The following is a 15,264-nucleotide window of genomic DNA, read 5'->3' as shown; positions in this document are numbered from 1 at the left end:
CTCGTCGTTGGATCTGAAAGTCCCATTCTCGATTCCCATTTTGAGAGGCGCATTGTTGAGTCCTTGAATAAAGCTCTTTAATCACAGTCTCTCACCCTGTTCAGGTATATTTTGCCACATTTACTCCATTAAAAAATTGCACTTTCAGATTTTTATTGTATTTTTTTTTCGATCGCCTTGATAGATTTAACATTTTGTTGAAGACAGAGACGTCAAATTCGCTGTTATAACGTAAATTTACAAGAAGCCTTTAACCTTTGACGAAGCGATATACGTAAACCTGACTTAAAGGTAGACAGCAATGAGTAAACAAGAGGAACACTTTATTAAGGAATAGAAAGTTGATTCTATGGGGCTTAGTTTTAATTCGAGGCATGATATACGACATTTTTTGTCAAGTTTTATTTGAGCTATACCCCAGCTTGCAATACTTTTTGATTGCCCAATGTACATTCCGCGACCTACCCATTCAATACTAAGTAGATTGTAGGTGTGAAATAATTTCTTTGCATTAAATACAAGCTGTCTACAAGTACAAGGGTATGAATATCTATAGCAATTCCGATAAAAAAAAATATGTCAAGTTGATTTATTCAAATTGATAACAAAATCTTATTCTTACTTTTCAAGAATAGGCACGGTGTCAGGAAACATCTCATTGAAAAAATTAATAACATCCTCTTCTGTGTTTATTTTGTCATACATCTCAAATGGCATAACCAGCGCTCCAGTAAAAGACTTGTCCGGGTTGGGGAAAGCAACTAACAAGAATTCATCTCTTGGCCAAAGATGAAAATAATTTTCTTCCATTGCAAACTGGACGTGAATATAAAATATATTGCAAGTGAAAGTTGTTATATTATACTGTGTTATTTTTAAGAAACAATTGGTTTCTCTAAATAAATGGTCAATATCTTTAATTTTGGAAATACCTGTTTTAATGATCCAATGAGCATGAAGGAGATTCAGATAAATAGTTGATAAATTTTTAACTCTGTATTTTGACATTTAAATATCAAATTAAGCTGTCCCCTCCCATTTTAAATCACTAGTTATGTTGTGTGTCTTTCTTCTGTATTCATCACACTTTGAAATCGTCTTGGCATGGATCGCAACAGATTTGAAATTAACAGCTGTAAGATGTTTCAACTCACCTGCAATTCCTCAAGTAGTTCTGCAGTGCTGGCAGGACCAATAACTACTTTTCTGACGCGTCTTTTTCATAATTACTCTTTTGAGTTCAGATTCGTTAACAGTGATGGTCAGGAATTAAAGGCAATGTTATTTTGTGTCAGAAGATGGGTGGGGTCAAAAATTGTCGTGCATGGATATTGCTCGTGAAGTATTCAGAGGAGGAAAGACTTGAGGTTGAAGGTTTTCGCCAATGCAACGTTCAGCATTAACACGGCCCTGAATATTGAATATAAGCCTAGAATTATTGATGGCACCTCCACTTCCTTGCTCACTAAGCAACTTCATCAGTGCAATTTCCAGCATAATATTCATTTCTTCACAAGTATATCCATCCACCTCCCTCTATCGTATAATGAGACTCATCGCTGAATAGAAATCGTCTTCAATAATAACGTAATGTCAACTGAACATGCTCTCTGATTCATTGAAGACGTGCGTCACTGTACCGTTGTGTAAGGAGGGGACCGCAAACAGCTTATAAGCACCTAATCCATTTTTACCTAAGTCATTACGAACTGTTTGGTCTGATATCCGACTACCAGTTATTGCTTGCGCCGTAGAAGAGGGCAGCAGGAAGCGGTTTCATATTTAATGGCAAATTAAAATGAAACAATCCTGGCCAACAGTAATCGCCCTTGTCCTTTCAGGATCACGAATCGGCAGCCGTCCTTGTCGCTGGAAATCAGTTCCAACGTTGTGAAATCATACTCTTACTTACGTTTAGCTCTCTGAAAACAAATTTAATTTTGTCTTTGAACACCCTGTAAATGACCAATCGCGTTGTCTTTTACATTTCCATCCCGCCGCGACCAAAACAGATTTAGACAATTTATATTTACAAATCTTTGAAAGACGAATGAGTGAGAAACGCAGAAATAAATTTTAAAAAAGATAATCTTGGTGCTAGCCAGAGCTCCCGTTAGTCACGATGTACAACTCAGGTGTTGAAGACAAAACATTTTAAAATGGTTTTTAAAAATATTATATTCCATTGAACTTGAAACTGTAAGGCATTGGTAGAAAATACTCATTATTATTAATGATGTATCTAAATGTTCGAATACGCACTTTTGTGACCCATCAACCGGCATTATGTTGGTATATATCAGATGCAGGAACACTTGAAGTAAATTCATCAGAAATTCAATGTTTCAGCTTGGCATGTTAAGAAGCAATATCTATTGGTCTAATAAAATATGTCTTCAATTTTTGACATAAATTAAGTCATGCCAACAAAATGCCAATATCACGTTAGGTTTGTATTTACAAATTGTGTAGGGTAACCAGCAGCACGATAAAAATACGAAAAGGAAGAGTTTTTCATTCTTACACTAGATTTCATTTTCTATAATGGCCTTTTCATTTAATTGCCATATTAATGCCCGACACAGACTTATAATTCTTCATATTTTATACAGAATGGCATGAGTAACAACCCATTTGAGATGATATTTTAGAGGGTTTTAATGTGTTGTAAGACAAAGCTTCGGGCACTTGGCTGTAAATTAAGCAGCCGCTTTTATGGAAGATGAGAAGGAAAAATAAGAAAAAAAGCATTTAGAAGGAGTGTAATCCGTGTCCACTTTAATAGGTGCAACAATCTACATACTGCATGAATGGTGGTACCAGCATGGCTTCGTGATAGTTCCTTTTATACTATACTTTATTATAAATACTGTTCGGCAGTGCATCCTGGACAACATATGCCAGACAGGAGAATCGCCTAGAAAACTTCCACATTTGCTGTCTACGACGAATTCTCGGCATCAGGTGGCAAGACAGATTCACCAACATTGCAGTGCTAGAAAGAGCGAACTCCCTCAGTATGCATCTCATGCTCTGTCAGCGACGTTTGCGATGGCTTGGTCATGTACACGGGGTGGACGATGGACGCGTACCCAAAGACATCATGAACGGTGAGCTGGCTTCTGGACGGCGACCAACTGGCCGTCCAGCTCTGCGCTTCTATGATGTCTTCAAACGAGACATGAAACTGACAAGCATCAACTCAAACACATGGGAATCGCTTGCTGACGACCGCAGCGACTGGAGAAATGTGGTGATGGAGGGAGTGAAGAGAGGTGAGGAGAGGATAAAGAAGAAATTTGAGGAGAGGAGAGCAAGGAGGAAAGAGATGCAGCAGATCCAAACACACAGTCAAACTACGTGTGCAACAACTGCGGTAGAGACTACCATGCAAAGATTGGTCTGCTGAGTCACACCCGTCGCTGCTCTCAACAAGACTGACGAGACCAAAGCCATACAGGGCGCAAACCATCGTCTCTTGAGACGGAAGGATGCCTACCTACTATAAATATAATCAAATAAGACATTAGTAACAACCCACTTCAGACAATATGTTAGAGGGTTTCAATGTCTTGTAAGATAAAGCTTCGGGCACACGGATGTTAATTCAACAGTCTCTTTTATGGAAGATGAGAATGAACAGAGTGAAGAAGTGTCAGGAAAAACAAGAGAAAAAAAGCATTTTGAAGGTGTTTTATCTGTGTCCCCTTTAACAGGTTAAATATCTACATACTTCATGAATGGTGGTACCAGAATGGCTTCGTCACAGTTTCTTTTAGACTCTACTTTACTATAAATAAATCAAATATTATCTACCTCGTTATCCTGACCAGGAGGAAAATAGAGCTCCATATAGCCAAGCTGAATGTATTCTTGCTGATAGTTAACTCGGCATGAACGTATCATCTGTTTACGAATGGTAGAATATGCTCCGTCTGCGCCTACGATTAGATCAACATGAGTTGTCACAGTGTGGCCTTTTTCACTGACAGAAAAGAGGACAAATAGTACTACATGAAAATGATATACAGATGGAACGAAATTGGCGTCACCGAGCCCTTTTTTCTTGTTTTTAAACAGCCATGTTAATTATTAGTTCTCACTAAATTCTATCAATCAAAGTTTATCCGGCTGGCGGATGTTATCAGTATTTTACCAAAACGCATAGCATTAATATTTCATATTAATCACAGAGGAGGAATGGGGAAAGAATAGGATATATCTGCTTTTAATCGTAGATTTGATAGTTGACATCTTATCCAGAAGAATTGTCCTTTCAAAGATGAATTTAATCAATTGAAACCGAGTAATTAAAAACAGAAATATTAAAATTAACACCCAAACTACGTTCATTGAAAACATTTTATATATCTCGTATTAAAATATATCAAAATTGAAATAGAAATAAGGGATTACTACTTAGAAGAGTCATAGGACATCCTGGACAGAAAGAAAGACAAACGAGAAAGTATTGGATCTATCAGGCATCAAACGTCTTAGAACCATAAGAAAAGATCATTAAATTACTCGGGTAATAGCCAAAGTGAGGTGTTTGTAGGAGTAAAAGAGGCACAAAGAACAGGTAATATCACTTTAGTGGATATTGCTCTATATAAAACCTCGAGTTCAAGTCATCAAGTAGTGCCGAACCTGAGATAGACATTGGCGTTCATGGTACTCCAAAACCTCCTATCCTCTGATCGTCTCAGGACAGTCGATTCTTGCTTCATTTATCTCTCCATTCGGTTCCTGGGCGTTCAGAGAACCAGGTAATAACATGTCCGTTGTCTACCTCAGCTTCATTTGCCATCTACTTTCCCTAACAAGATATATATCTCTTTATTGCTTTTTCTGCATATATATTTATGACCGAAGAATTCCAATTGTCTTTCTGTTATGGTTCTGAAGAGATAGCGTCTCAAGTCTGTTTGATCTCATACTTCCTCTTTTGGCACTCTTTCTGTCCAGAATATTCTCATGATTCTTCTAAGAAACCATTTTCAGCAGCTTCCAACTGTCTTTCTATTTCTTTGTTGCTTTTCCAACACTTACATCCGTATTGGAAGACTGATCGCATTATGTTAAAGTCTTGTTTTCAATACACGTATTTTGGTATTTATTTTAACTCTTGTGTTTTCATCTAGATAGACGGGTTAATTTATTTAAAGCATCTTTAAAAGGGGCGATTCTTATATTTATCTCAGGGATATTTGTTCTATTATATCATATTGATTGATATCCAGAAAAAAATGGAATTATTGATTTGTTTTATTGGTGAGTATTATTGTCCTGAACTAGGACCTCTCTACATATCAGAAATTTCTGGATTCAGATGAGGACGAATAAATCCCTGAAGAACTAAGAAATACTGCAATGCCCTCCGTGCTAAAGTCACAACAAGATCTTGACAGCCTCAAAACTCTGGCCCAGGGCCGTGACCAATGAAACAATTAACAACATGGATGGAGAGAGCAGCTATACTTATTGACCATGACTGAATCAAACAATTCTCAGCAAGCGTCATCCGGACTGCGAAGCTTTCTACTACTACTACTACTACTACTACTACTACTACTACTACTACTACTACTACTACTACTACTACTACTACTACTACTAATACTACTACTGCTATTGCCATGTAATATTTGCAAATGTGAGCATATTGTCTATTAGATGTAAGCTTAGAGAAAGTTTTTTTTTTTAATTTTGTTCTAAGTTTAGTCCACTATCTTTGCTGTCTCTTGCGACCATTTTCAGCATATTTTGTAATTCTTTTTTCAGTTTCAGCGATCACTGCTCTGTCATCAGCTTACCAAATATTGTGGATATTTATTCCCCTAATTTTCACGCCTTTCATGTCTTTAAAATTTCTCATAATTCACAATACAACTTTAAGATTACTTACTTTTGGAAGACGATCTCTCCCATCTCTAAATCGCAAGAGACAACTTTGTGAGAGAAGTGGATAGTGACGTTGCTCTCTTTTTCGGCACCTAGGATATAAGCACCGATGTTAAAATTATCAGTATTGTAAAATTTACAAACACACAAAAATCATTTTATTAAATGTACGTTACAATTTTTAAAAACCGTATTCCTTAAACTCACACCACTGTACTTTTTACACGTCATAATTATAAAATTAATTAATAAGGGTCTACAATAGATTACATTACATTAAAAATGATAGTGACAAGAAATAAAGTGAGTAGGAAAGTGCCAGAAGATAATAGAGAATAAAATCTTTGCGACAGCGATGGGGCTCGAACACACGACCTTACTGGTACGACAACTCCGCCTGACCGTGGACAGCGTGGCTCTACTGTATTAGCCACTTTCTCCGACTTCTTGAGGTCATGGGTTCAACACGCACAAACGTGGTGAAGTTTGTAAACCAGCATTTAAGCTTAGTGACCATATTCTCAACACAAACATGTAACATATACATGTTTGTGTTGAGAATATGGCTACTAAGCTTTAATGCTGGTTAACAAACTTCGCGACGTTTGTGCGTGTTGAACCCATGACCTCAAGAAGTCGGGGAGAGCGGCTCAAGATAGACGTCGAGTTTGGAATCACTTTTTAGGAGTGGTGGATAGCTTGTACGCTCTCTCCTACCAGGTGTCGTACCAGTAAGGTCGCGGGTTCGAGCCCCCATCGCCACCGGGAAATTTTAAATCTCTGTCGTGTTCCGGCACTTCTCTACTTAGTTCATTTCTTATCACATTTAAAATCTATCTTGGTTCATAGATGGTTAATTAAACTATCTACTTTACTAACTACCTAAGGACTGGCATTAAATATAAATTAACTTAACATTAGAAAAAAAAACAGTACAATAAATCAAAACTACCATTAGTCATGCCATGTCATGCAATTTAAATGTGATTATTTATAAAGTGAATTTCCACGTGTCCAACGCTCAGTGCGTTTCACAACGCTTCACTTCTTCCCCTAGAAAGCTATATGGAACAAGTTTCAATTTCATATAGTACAAGTCGCCTGATATTCTCACTTTTGTATAGGCACTCTCACAATATTTGTCATTGTCTGTAACCATTCACACCCGCTTTCAGCCATTTCACGTCTCAAATTTAGATAGAAAAAATATAAACTTTGAAATAAATATTGACATAAATATTTTACTTACAGGTGAGCAGAATTTCATTCATTAGTTTCCGTGTAATGGACAATAAGCAATGCTGAGGACAAGACATGTATCAATTAAAAGAAACCATACTTTAAAAATTATCAAATAGTACGTTCTATAAATGATAATTATGTGTGACAAATCTGCTCAAAACGGTATTATGTCGCTTGACATCTCCAATTAAAGCTTTAACCACTTAACTGGCGTACTCTGGATAAACACTCGTATTAAAAATGTGGCCAGAAAACTCGCCGTTCAGATATCGATCGATTTAAATGACCCTCATCTGGAAAAAAAAACTCTCAAATCTGGGACTTTGGGAGTATTTTCAATGAATGAATATTTTTAAAATTTGAAAGACCATGAACTTGTTCTATAATATATTATACTCAATATATCTTTTTTTATTTATTTCGAGTAATGTTTAACTTACAATGGAAATCATATTAAACATTCTCATTCTATATGATATAATATATCTATATATATTGGATAACTTTAGAAGATTGGTTTCTATGACTAACGAAACTACTGGACGTGGGAACATTAATGTTTTTACTAAATGTAGTTCGTATTCTAAAGGTTTCTATCTATGCTTTTTATGATTTTATCATCTCAATTATCTTATATAAATCAGAATCAAAATGGGCTGTTTGTGATTTTCCAATCGACTTTTGATTTGCATACAGATCAAGTGGTATAAACATTTCTCCTATTAACAAAAAAAAAGGTTAAAATCGAAACTTTCATTTTACCTCCTGTGTTAGGCCATATGGTACTGAACGTCTCATTCCAGACTTGTAATGAATCATTCGATCATACAGTGGAATGCACTTTTCAACTACAATATCCTCAATCCCAACACATTTGAAAGCTTCAATTCCTCGATGTGACAGTGCGAGATTGATGCTCCTTCCTTTAACAACTTCTGAAGTTCTGATATCTAAAGGGTTAGAATATATGAACTCATCTATTTGTATCAAAATCTCTAACAGTCCAAACAATTATGATTGCATTGTTGACAGCGAAAGAAAGACTCAAATTAACGCTAAATATTCTCCATCGCAACATTACTTAATTGCAATTATTTGACCACTAAAAATAATTTCAACTTTTATATCGCGCATGATCCACTAAATGCACTCCAAGTGTTTTACAAAGGGTTCCTAGCCAACACAAACGCTTAATATTGATGACGAGACACACATGATACTATAAGGCGCTACAAACCAGATACTCTTTTTACACCATAGTCCAGTCAGAGAGTGTAAGTAAAGAGACTTTAATTTTCACGACCAAACGTTGAGTCGCCCACAGTGGGACTAGATCAAGAGACTTAGAGGTCTAAAAGCAAATGTCATACCATTAGACCACAAAAACACAATCATTTCTATAACCCATTACACATTCCTATATTTTATACCACTGTACTTATTCTTCTGTATTAATTAATTCCAGCCTCGAAACAACATATAAAGATAAGTAGATTATGGAAGTTCGTTTTTATGGTCCAGCACGAACACCCCAGCCCCCCCCCCCCCCACCTCTCCCCAAAAATCGAGATAACCCAAGAGTTAGCCACATGTAATGCCACAAAGTGAGCAATAAGAGCTAAATTTCTAGTTTTAGGAGCAAAGATGCCAATAAATGGGTTTGAACCCGAGTTATCCACTAGGCCGTGTATGACCCTCCCATTGTTATTTCTTTTTGTTGTGAGTTCCCGCATGACTGGGTTACCACCATTTATAAATAATATGGCTCAACGTAAGGGTCACTCTACATACTCTAAAATGAAATAAAGGCAAAGGTGACTGTGAAAGTAATTATTGGTCTGACATTGACCGATAGTTCGTCTTGTTGGTCTTTTGTAAGTAAGCAACAGATCAATATTACATTGCTTCAGAGATATATAAATAAAAATTGATTGGACTTTCGGTTTGCTATATTAAATACGATGATACATATGGACACTCAATACTACCCAATTTATTTTCATTTTAGATGGTGAATTTTCACTTCAAATATCGCCTGATTAAGATGATCTTCCCCTTAACTTGTCAAAATTTAATACGGTTGTGAAAAAACTTAGGACCAAGTAATGCAATACCCAAATTTACTACATTATGCCACTGTTTGTACTTCGGGGGTGAACATATTTTCCCTGAGGGCATTTTATAACACTTTTAATCAATCACAACAAATTTTCATTACAAATTTCCGCTGATATTTTAAACTCCTTCAAGTTGGACTTTTTGCTGGTTTAAATATGGGTTTTTTATATATACCTATATATATATATATATATATATATATATATATATATATATATATATATATATATATTGTAATAATATATATATATATTGTAATAACTCATCAATCATACTCTTATTAAGTTATGAGATGCTATTAACAGTGAATTTGTATTTGTAGGTAATGGCACTCCGTCTTATGCGAAATAAACTTACTATGATTATGATTAACTATAATTTATAATATTTGACATAAACAATAATAATGTCATAATATGAACACGAATCATTTGAATCATCAGGTTAATTTACCTGGTCTCATTTCATACAAATCAACCTTGAATCCCCTTTTAGACAAGAAGCAAGCATATAATGCACCAACCTGGAAGAAAAATACAAGTGAATGGTTGTGACAATTAAACTAACATTCAGTTCATTTTACATAAATATGCAGCAAACTGGTAAAATATAACATTAGACCGAGCAAATTATTACATACAAGATGCATCACATGACCTCAGAGAACATTTCCGAACCTTTACAACTAAAAAAATGAACATCTCTTTAGCTAACTATTGAATTTCGAAAAGACATTCGCCAAAGTACAAAATTACATGGTGTTTATTTTAATGTGTTTAATAAGTTTTTTAAAAGTTTTATTTAATTAGCTTCAAATAAGTACTTGATGTATTTCCCTTCATTAAAATGTTAAGACATTGGAAAATATTGGGATTTTGTAATATGGCTGCGAAAGCAGTTCTTTACTTTTATATTATGCGCAATTTATAATGTCAAGTATAATATTTTGTAAAAAATTCGAGTGTTGGTAAAAAATCGATGACAGTGGACAGTACCTTTTAGATGAAACGTTCGAGTCTACGCTCTGGTCGATACCACGTATTGAAAAATGAAAATTAGAGATACGTTGCGATGGACAACAATTCATTTTAGCGAAAGTTGTCGATTGTCTCGAATGTCAAATGTTCACTCGAAAGTGGCAAATTATCTAAAAAGTCAAAAACAAAAACAAAAACTCATGTTTCTCGTCTTCATCACTTGGCAAAAAGCCATTGATTGACAATTACAGACCTCTTACGTACAACTATATGCAGGTCTGACAATCAAACACAATTATGGTTTATTGTATAGCATCTGTAATAAAGTATCTAGATTTTGGTTTAGTTTGAGAGAGTATTAATTGCAATAAAGAGATCATAAAAATTGGGTTATCAGAGTTATCGTACACTACAATTTCTTATCTAAAATTCTTTAGGTCGCTCGTTGACTTCAATCTCAGCCTACCGACAAAAGCATTCCGTGGTGATCGGAGCACAGGTACAGTGCTTTCAATCGTTCAAAAGATATTGTCTGCAAAAACAAAATGATTCTTTTGATCCTCGGCTATAAATGGCATTCCATACAAGAGACAGAAAACTCTCATATTTCGCTTTAAGAAAATATTTGACATTTTATAAAGGAGACCAAATTATCTAATTATTGTTTTCCGTAAGAAAAAAAGATCCTACTTGTCAATGAACACTACATGAGAACAAGTGCAATGCACTCGTATAATTCAACGACTGCAAAAATTCCCACCGATTCTAAATCAGCTAATCCCTCAATAGACAATAATGTTCCAAAACTATATAAAATTGCCAATTACCATAATATAAGTAACAGCGGTATTTGACCCCTTATCGATGAAAATTATGTTAAACACCATGCTATTTGATAGTTGTTGTTATGAGCTTTGCATAGAGCATGTAAAGGATAATACGAGGGTGAGTCAAAAAGTAATGGGACAAATGTCATACTGAGTTCATTTCTTTTTCATGTGACGTCATATTTGGTTCAATTAAACTTACACATGTACTCTTTAAATCAAAATTTGAAAATTTTAATTCTGTCAAATTTTGAAAAGGTTAAGGCAATTCAAAATGGCTTCACTCACGAATGTCCGTCTTGTATTCGAAGGAGAATCGTCGAGTAACATTTTTAAACGACTTTGGAAAGCTTATAAAACTTAGGACAGTGTTTTTAGGTAGTTTGAACGTGTATATCGTCAATTAGAAGAAAATGAGATGCAATCCAACACCTAATTTATCGATCTGACAAATCTTGTGATAAAACTCAGGACAGTGTTTTAGGTAGAAAATGAGATGCAATCCAACACCTAATTTGTCGATCTGACAAATCTTGTGATGGTCGCCGTCCAAGCAGTGTTAACTCAGTGAGTAAAATAAAGACAGAAGTATTGATCAGATCTGATAGAAGAACCTCTCTTGATGAGATAGCAGGTACAAATAGACTTTGAAGCAACTGCAAGCAAGAATTTGTCGAGTTAGACCGAATTTGAGGTTGGAAGAAGTACTGTTTCTTCATGAAAGTGACCTTTCATACACAAGTGTCAGAAAAAGGGAGGTAACCGATGACAACGCTGTCTTACCCTCGGTATTCACCAGACTTGACACTTTCAGGCTTCCATGTTTTTGGTCCACTGAAAGAGGCAATGGGGGGGGGGGCAACGCTTTGAAGATGATGAAGAAGCCAAGAAAATTGGCTTAAAGTTCAGTCAACTCAGTTCTACGAGGACGGAATACAAGGCCTTACAAAAAGATGGACTGTGGATAACGAAAGAGGCGGAGACTATGTTGAGAAAAAGCATTCGATTCGGCTAATGGCAAGCTTTAATTTCAGGTATGATGGACAGCATTGTTCAATTTGATTTAAAGAAATAAGCATTCCCATTACTCATCCTCGTATCTTACTATAATATTTTCAACCTCAGGTAAGAAAAGATATCATCATCATCATCATCATCATCATCATCATCATCATCATCATCATCATCATCATCATCATCATCATCATCATCATCATATCATCATCATATCATCATATTATCATTTATTCATCATCTATCATATTATTATTATTATTATTATTATTTATTATTATTATTATTATTATTTATTATTATTATTATCATTATTATTATTATTATTATTGTTTGTTATTATTATTATTATTATTAATTATTATTATTATTATTATTATTATTATTATTATTATTATTATGATGATGATGATCAACGCAAAGTAAATACAAAAATTGTTTAACTTACCAAACCTCCTCCACAAATAGCAACATATTTTCTCCTTTGGGCTACCATTGAATTTGTGATGTATGAATGATGATTCCGTTAGTCCTGCAATTTATAACAACTGTTTTCAACTCATAAATACACTTTTGCTTTTATCAGTTTGAAATATGTCATCCATGGGGTTCAAATGAATCGGATGCGTTCGCCAAGCTAATAAATATAGTTGTTGACATTTGGATGAGCCACGGACACGTGGAAGTGTCTTTTCACGGAGGTCAGAAGATCGAGTTTAGGTCAAGTGTATGATTATGATAAAAAAACATTGGTTGAATGGTTGGTAATCTGTCATTTTAGAGGAATGCGTTTCTTACCGAGAGTCCTTCATTCCCAACACAATGAAGACTATAATGAGGACAATCCATAAAAATGCAGTATTTGAAGATGCTTGCTTCAAACGAGCAAATTTCACACAGTACTCGCTGAATGGAAGCGATCTATATTCATGTTTTCGTCCAACTTAGTCATCGATCACATGATTTGTTGCTGTCCAATGATTGGTCATTTCCCAATAAATGTAAACACGCTGCCGTGTTTATGAAAATTGTAAACATACCCATGTGTCAAGCTGAGTAAAATGACCAATTGTGTATTGGATATTTCTCAAACTTTGAACACTTTTCACTATGTGGGTCATTCTGAGCACGTATTCCAATGTGACTAATGACCTCGAGCACACGGAAAGGTTATATAGATCGCTCCCATTCTAGCACGCTCTGCAATGCTGCAGCTGCAGGTTGGAGCTGGGTGGTGGAATTTTTATCTACGTAACAAGTTGTTACCTCCCATGAGTATTGGAGTTCGGCACGTTCGGATTTTTGTTTTGTTTTGTTTTTGTTTTTTGGGGTTGTTGTTTTTTTTTAATTTATAATTTTATTTGGGGGGGGGGGGGGGGGGGGGGGGGGGGGGCGGTACTCAAGAATGCATGATAAAATCCAGCGAGTTCTGTATAGATAGAATGAATTTGACGTCACTCAGGTCTTTGTTCCTGTTCTTTTTTGTTGTTTTTTGTTTTTTTTTTTTTTTTTTTTTTTTTTGGCCTACCGCAAATATGAGTAATTCTCATTAAACTGTATTAACAAGACAAACCTTTAAGGTAACATATAGTTTTATGTGTTGGTCCGCTATACTTCCGGATGGCAATGTCGTGAGCTTCTTAGTTAACCACATCTCGGACATACATCTGAATGTATACAAATGTCATTTAGGATCTGGATAAAGCAAACCCGTTCCGAGTCCCATGCGGACGGAAAAATCCTCCAAAGCTACGACGAGATGTGGTGCCGTGATTTTTTGCACGCGGGCTTAGATATATTTTAAGTGACATTACGAATTTTGAATATTGATAGTGATAGACCAAACAGTTTTCTCTTAATGCCAAATTCCTTTGATTTTTTTTTATTCGTTTCCAATAATATATGACTCACACTTTAATATGTTTACAGTAATGGTTTGTTGATTCTCTTTCTTGTGGAGAAATATTCACAACAAAGTTGCATTCAGTGGCGTAGCTTAGCAATTCATTTTGGGTTGTTTCAAATAGTATAATAATAATAATAATAATAATAATAATAATAATAATAATAATAATAATAATAATATAATAATAATAATAATAATAATAATAATAATATACTTTATTCATCCAAAAAAATGGAAATTCGTTTACAGACGTGGCATGCATTAAAATGTATAAACACAAAGTTGAGAATCTATGGCGAGAATATATATATATATATATATATATATATATATATATATATATATATATATATATATATATATATGCAAATGAACAAAAATGTAAAAATATACAACCAAGAGCCAATAGCAACACTTTATATATCAATCCTTTCTTTAAAAAATATATCATTGTGGAGAACATTGTGCTTATTTGTCATAAAAAAGATTGTACGGCGCACAACTCTACTGAAAGATTTGAAAATTAGAAATGTATTTTTTACATATAGACAAACAGATAACTTGATTTCCTTTTATAATTTAAAGTCAGTTCGAAAGTTCGTTGAGTCACACAGATATCATAAAATACGTACCGACGACACTAACATTCTCAAAATCAACCAATTACGTCACTGTAAAAAGTTGTCAGTTTGGCGTTCTTACTACAGGAAAAAGAACCAAAAGTTGACAGATGGATTTTGACCATTGTTTTGATATTCAGTCGCCATTTTGATTTGTGAAGTATTGAAGAATAGTGCAAAGCAGTCCGAGGGTCTTTTTTACTATTAGGGTTAGCTCGAGATCGAAGAATTTTTTTTTCAATTAGGGTTAGTCATAGGTCTTAGTAAAGGTGCTAGGGTGTTTGTTTTTCCATAAGTTAAGTAAAGGGGAGACATTCCGAAAGCTCCTACATCCCCAGTATTCTTTAAATTTGTATTTTCACCGTTGATCTTTTGTCGGGCGTTTGTTTATTCAATTTGTCATCATTTTTTCTATTAGAGTTAGCTCGAGATCGGAGGATATTTTTTTTCTATTAGGGTTAGTCATAAGTCTTAGTAAAGGTGCTAGGGTGTTTGTTTTTCTATAAGTTAAGTAAAGGGGAGACATTCCGAAAGCTCCTACATCCCCAGTATAATGTATTCACTTAATGTAAATGTTGCTGCTCGAAGCTCGAAGAAATAAATAATAATGTGAAATTGAATGTAAGCTTCAATTTAATTACAAAAACAGATCAAAT

The 15,264-nt window shown here is 34.7% G+C and overlaps 1 protein-coding gene across 2 annotated transcripts in view; it reads right to left on the bottom strand.

Annotated features, from left to right (window-relative positions):
• Positions 1–12,775, bottom strand: part of LOC144958344 (kynurenine 3-monooxygenase-like) — a 33,091-nt gene extending 20,316 nt beyond the window's left edge. The window contains exons 1-7 of one of the 2 annotated variants that reach the window (XM_078890283.1): positions 12,531–12,775; positions 9,718–9,787; positions 7,909–8,096; positions 7,154–7,205; positions 5,909–5,996; positions 3,817–3,985; positions 623–816 (exon numbers count right to left, since the gene is read on the bottom strand). In XM_078890283.1, coding sequence (XP_078746409.1) covers positions 623–816; positions 3,817–3,985; positions 5,909–5,996; positions 7,154–7,205; positions 7,909–8,096; positions 9,718–9,787; positions 12,531–12,578 — 809 coding nt within the window. In that variant the 5' untranslated portion in view covers positions 12,579–12,775. The remainder of the gene's footprint in view (positions 1–622; positions 817–3,816; positions 3,986–5,908; positions 5,997–7,153; positions 7,206–7,908; positions 8,097–9,717; positions 9,788–12,530) is intronic. The other variant, XM_078890274.1, reaches the window with a different exon arrangement.
• Positions 12,776–15,264: the final 2,489 nt, after the last annotated feature.

Source organism: Berghia stephanieae, chromosome 1 (genome assembly GCF_034508935.2).
Source record: "Berghia stephanieae isolate SIO BIC M18660-M18661 chromosome 1, UCSD_Bste_1.3, whole genome shotgun sequence".
Classification (NCBI taxonomy): domain Eukaryota; kingdom Metazoa; phylum Mollusca; class Gastropoda; order Nudibranchia; family Aeolidiidae; genus Berghia; species Berghia stephanieae.
This window is presented reverse-complemented; position numbering and strand designations above follow the sequence as displayed.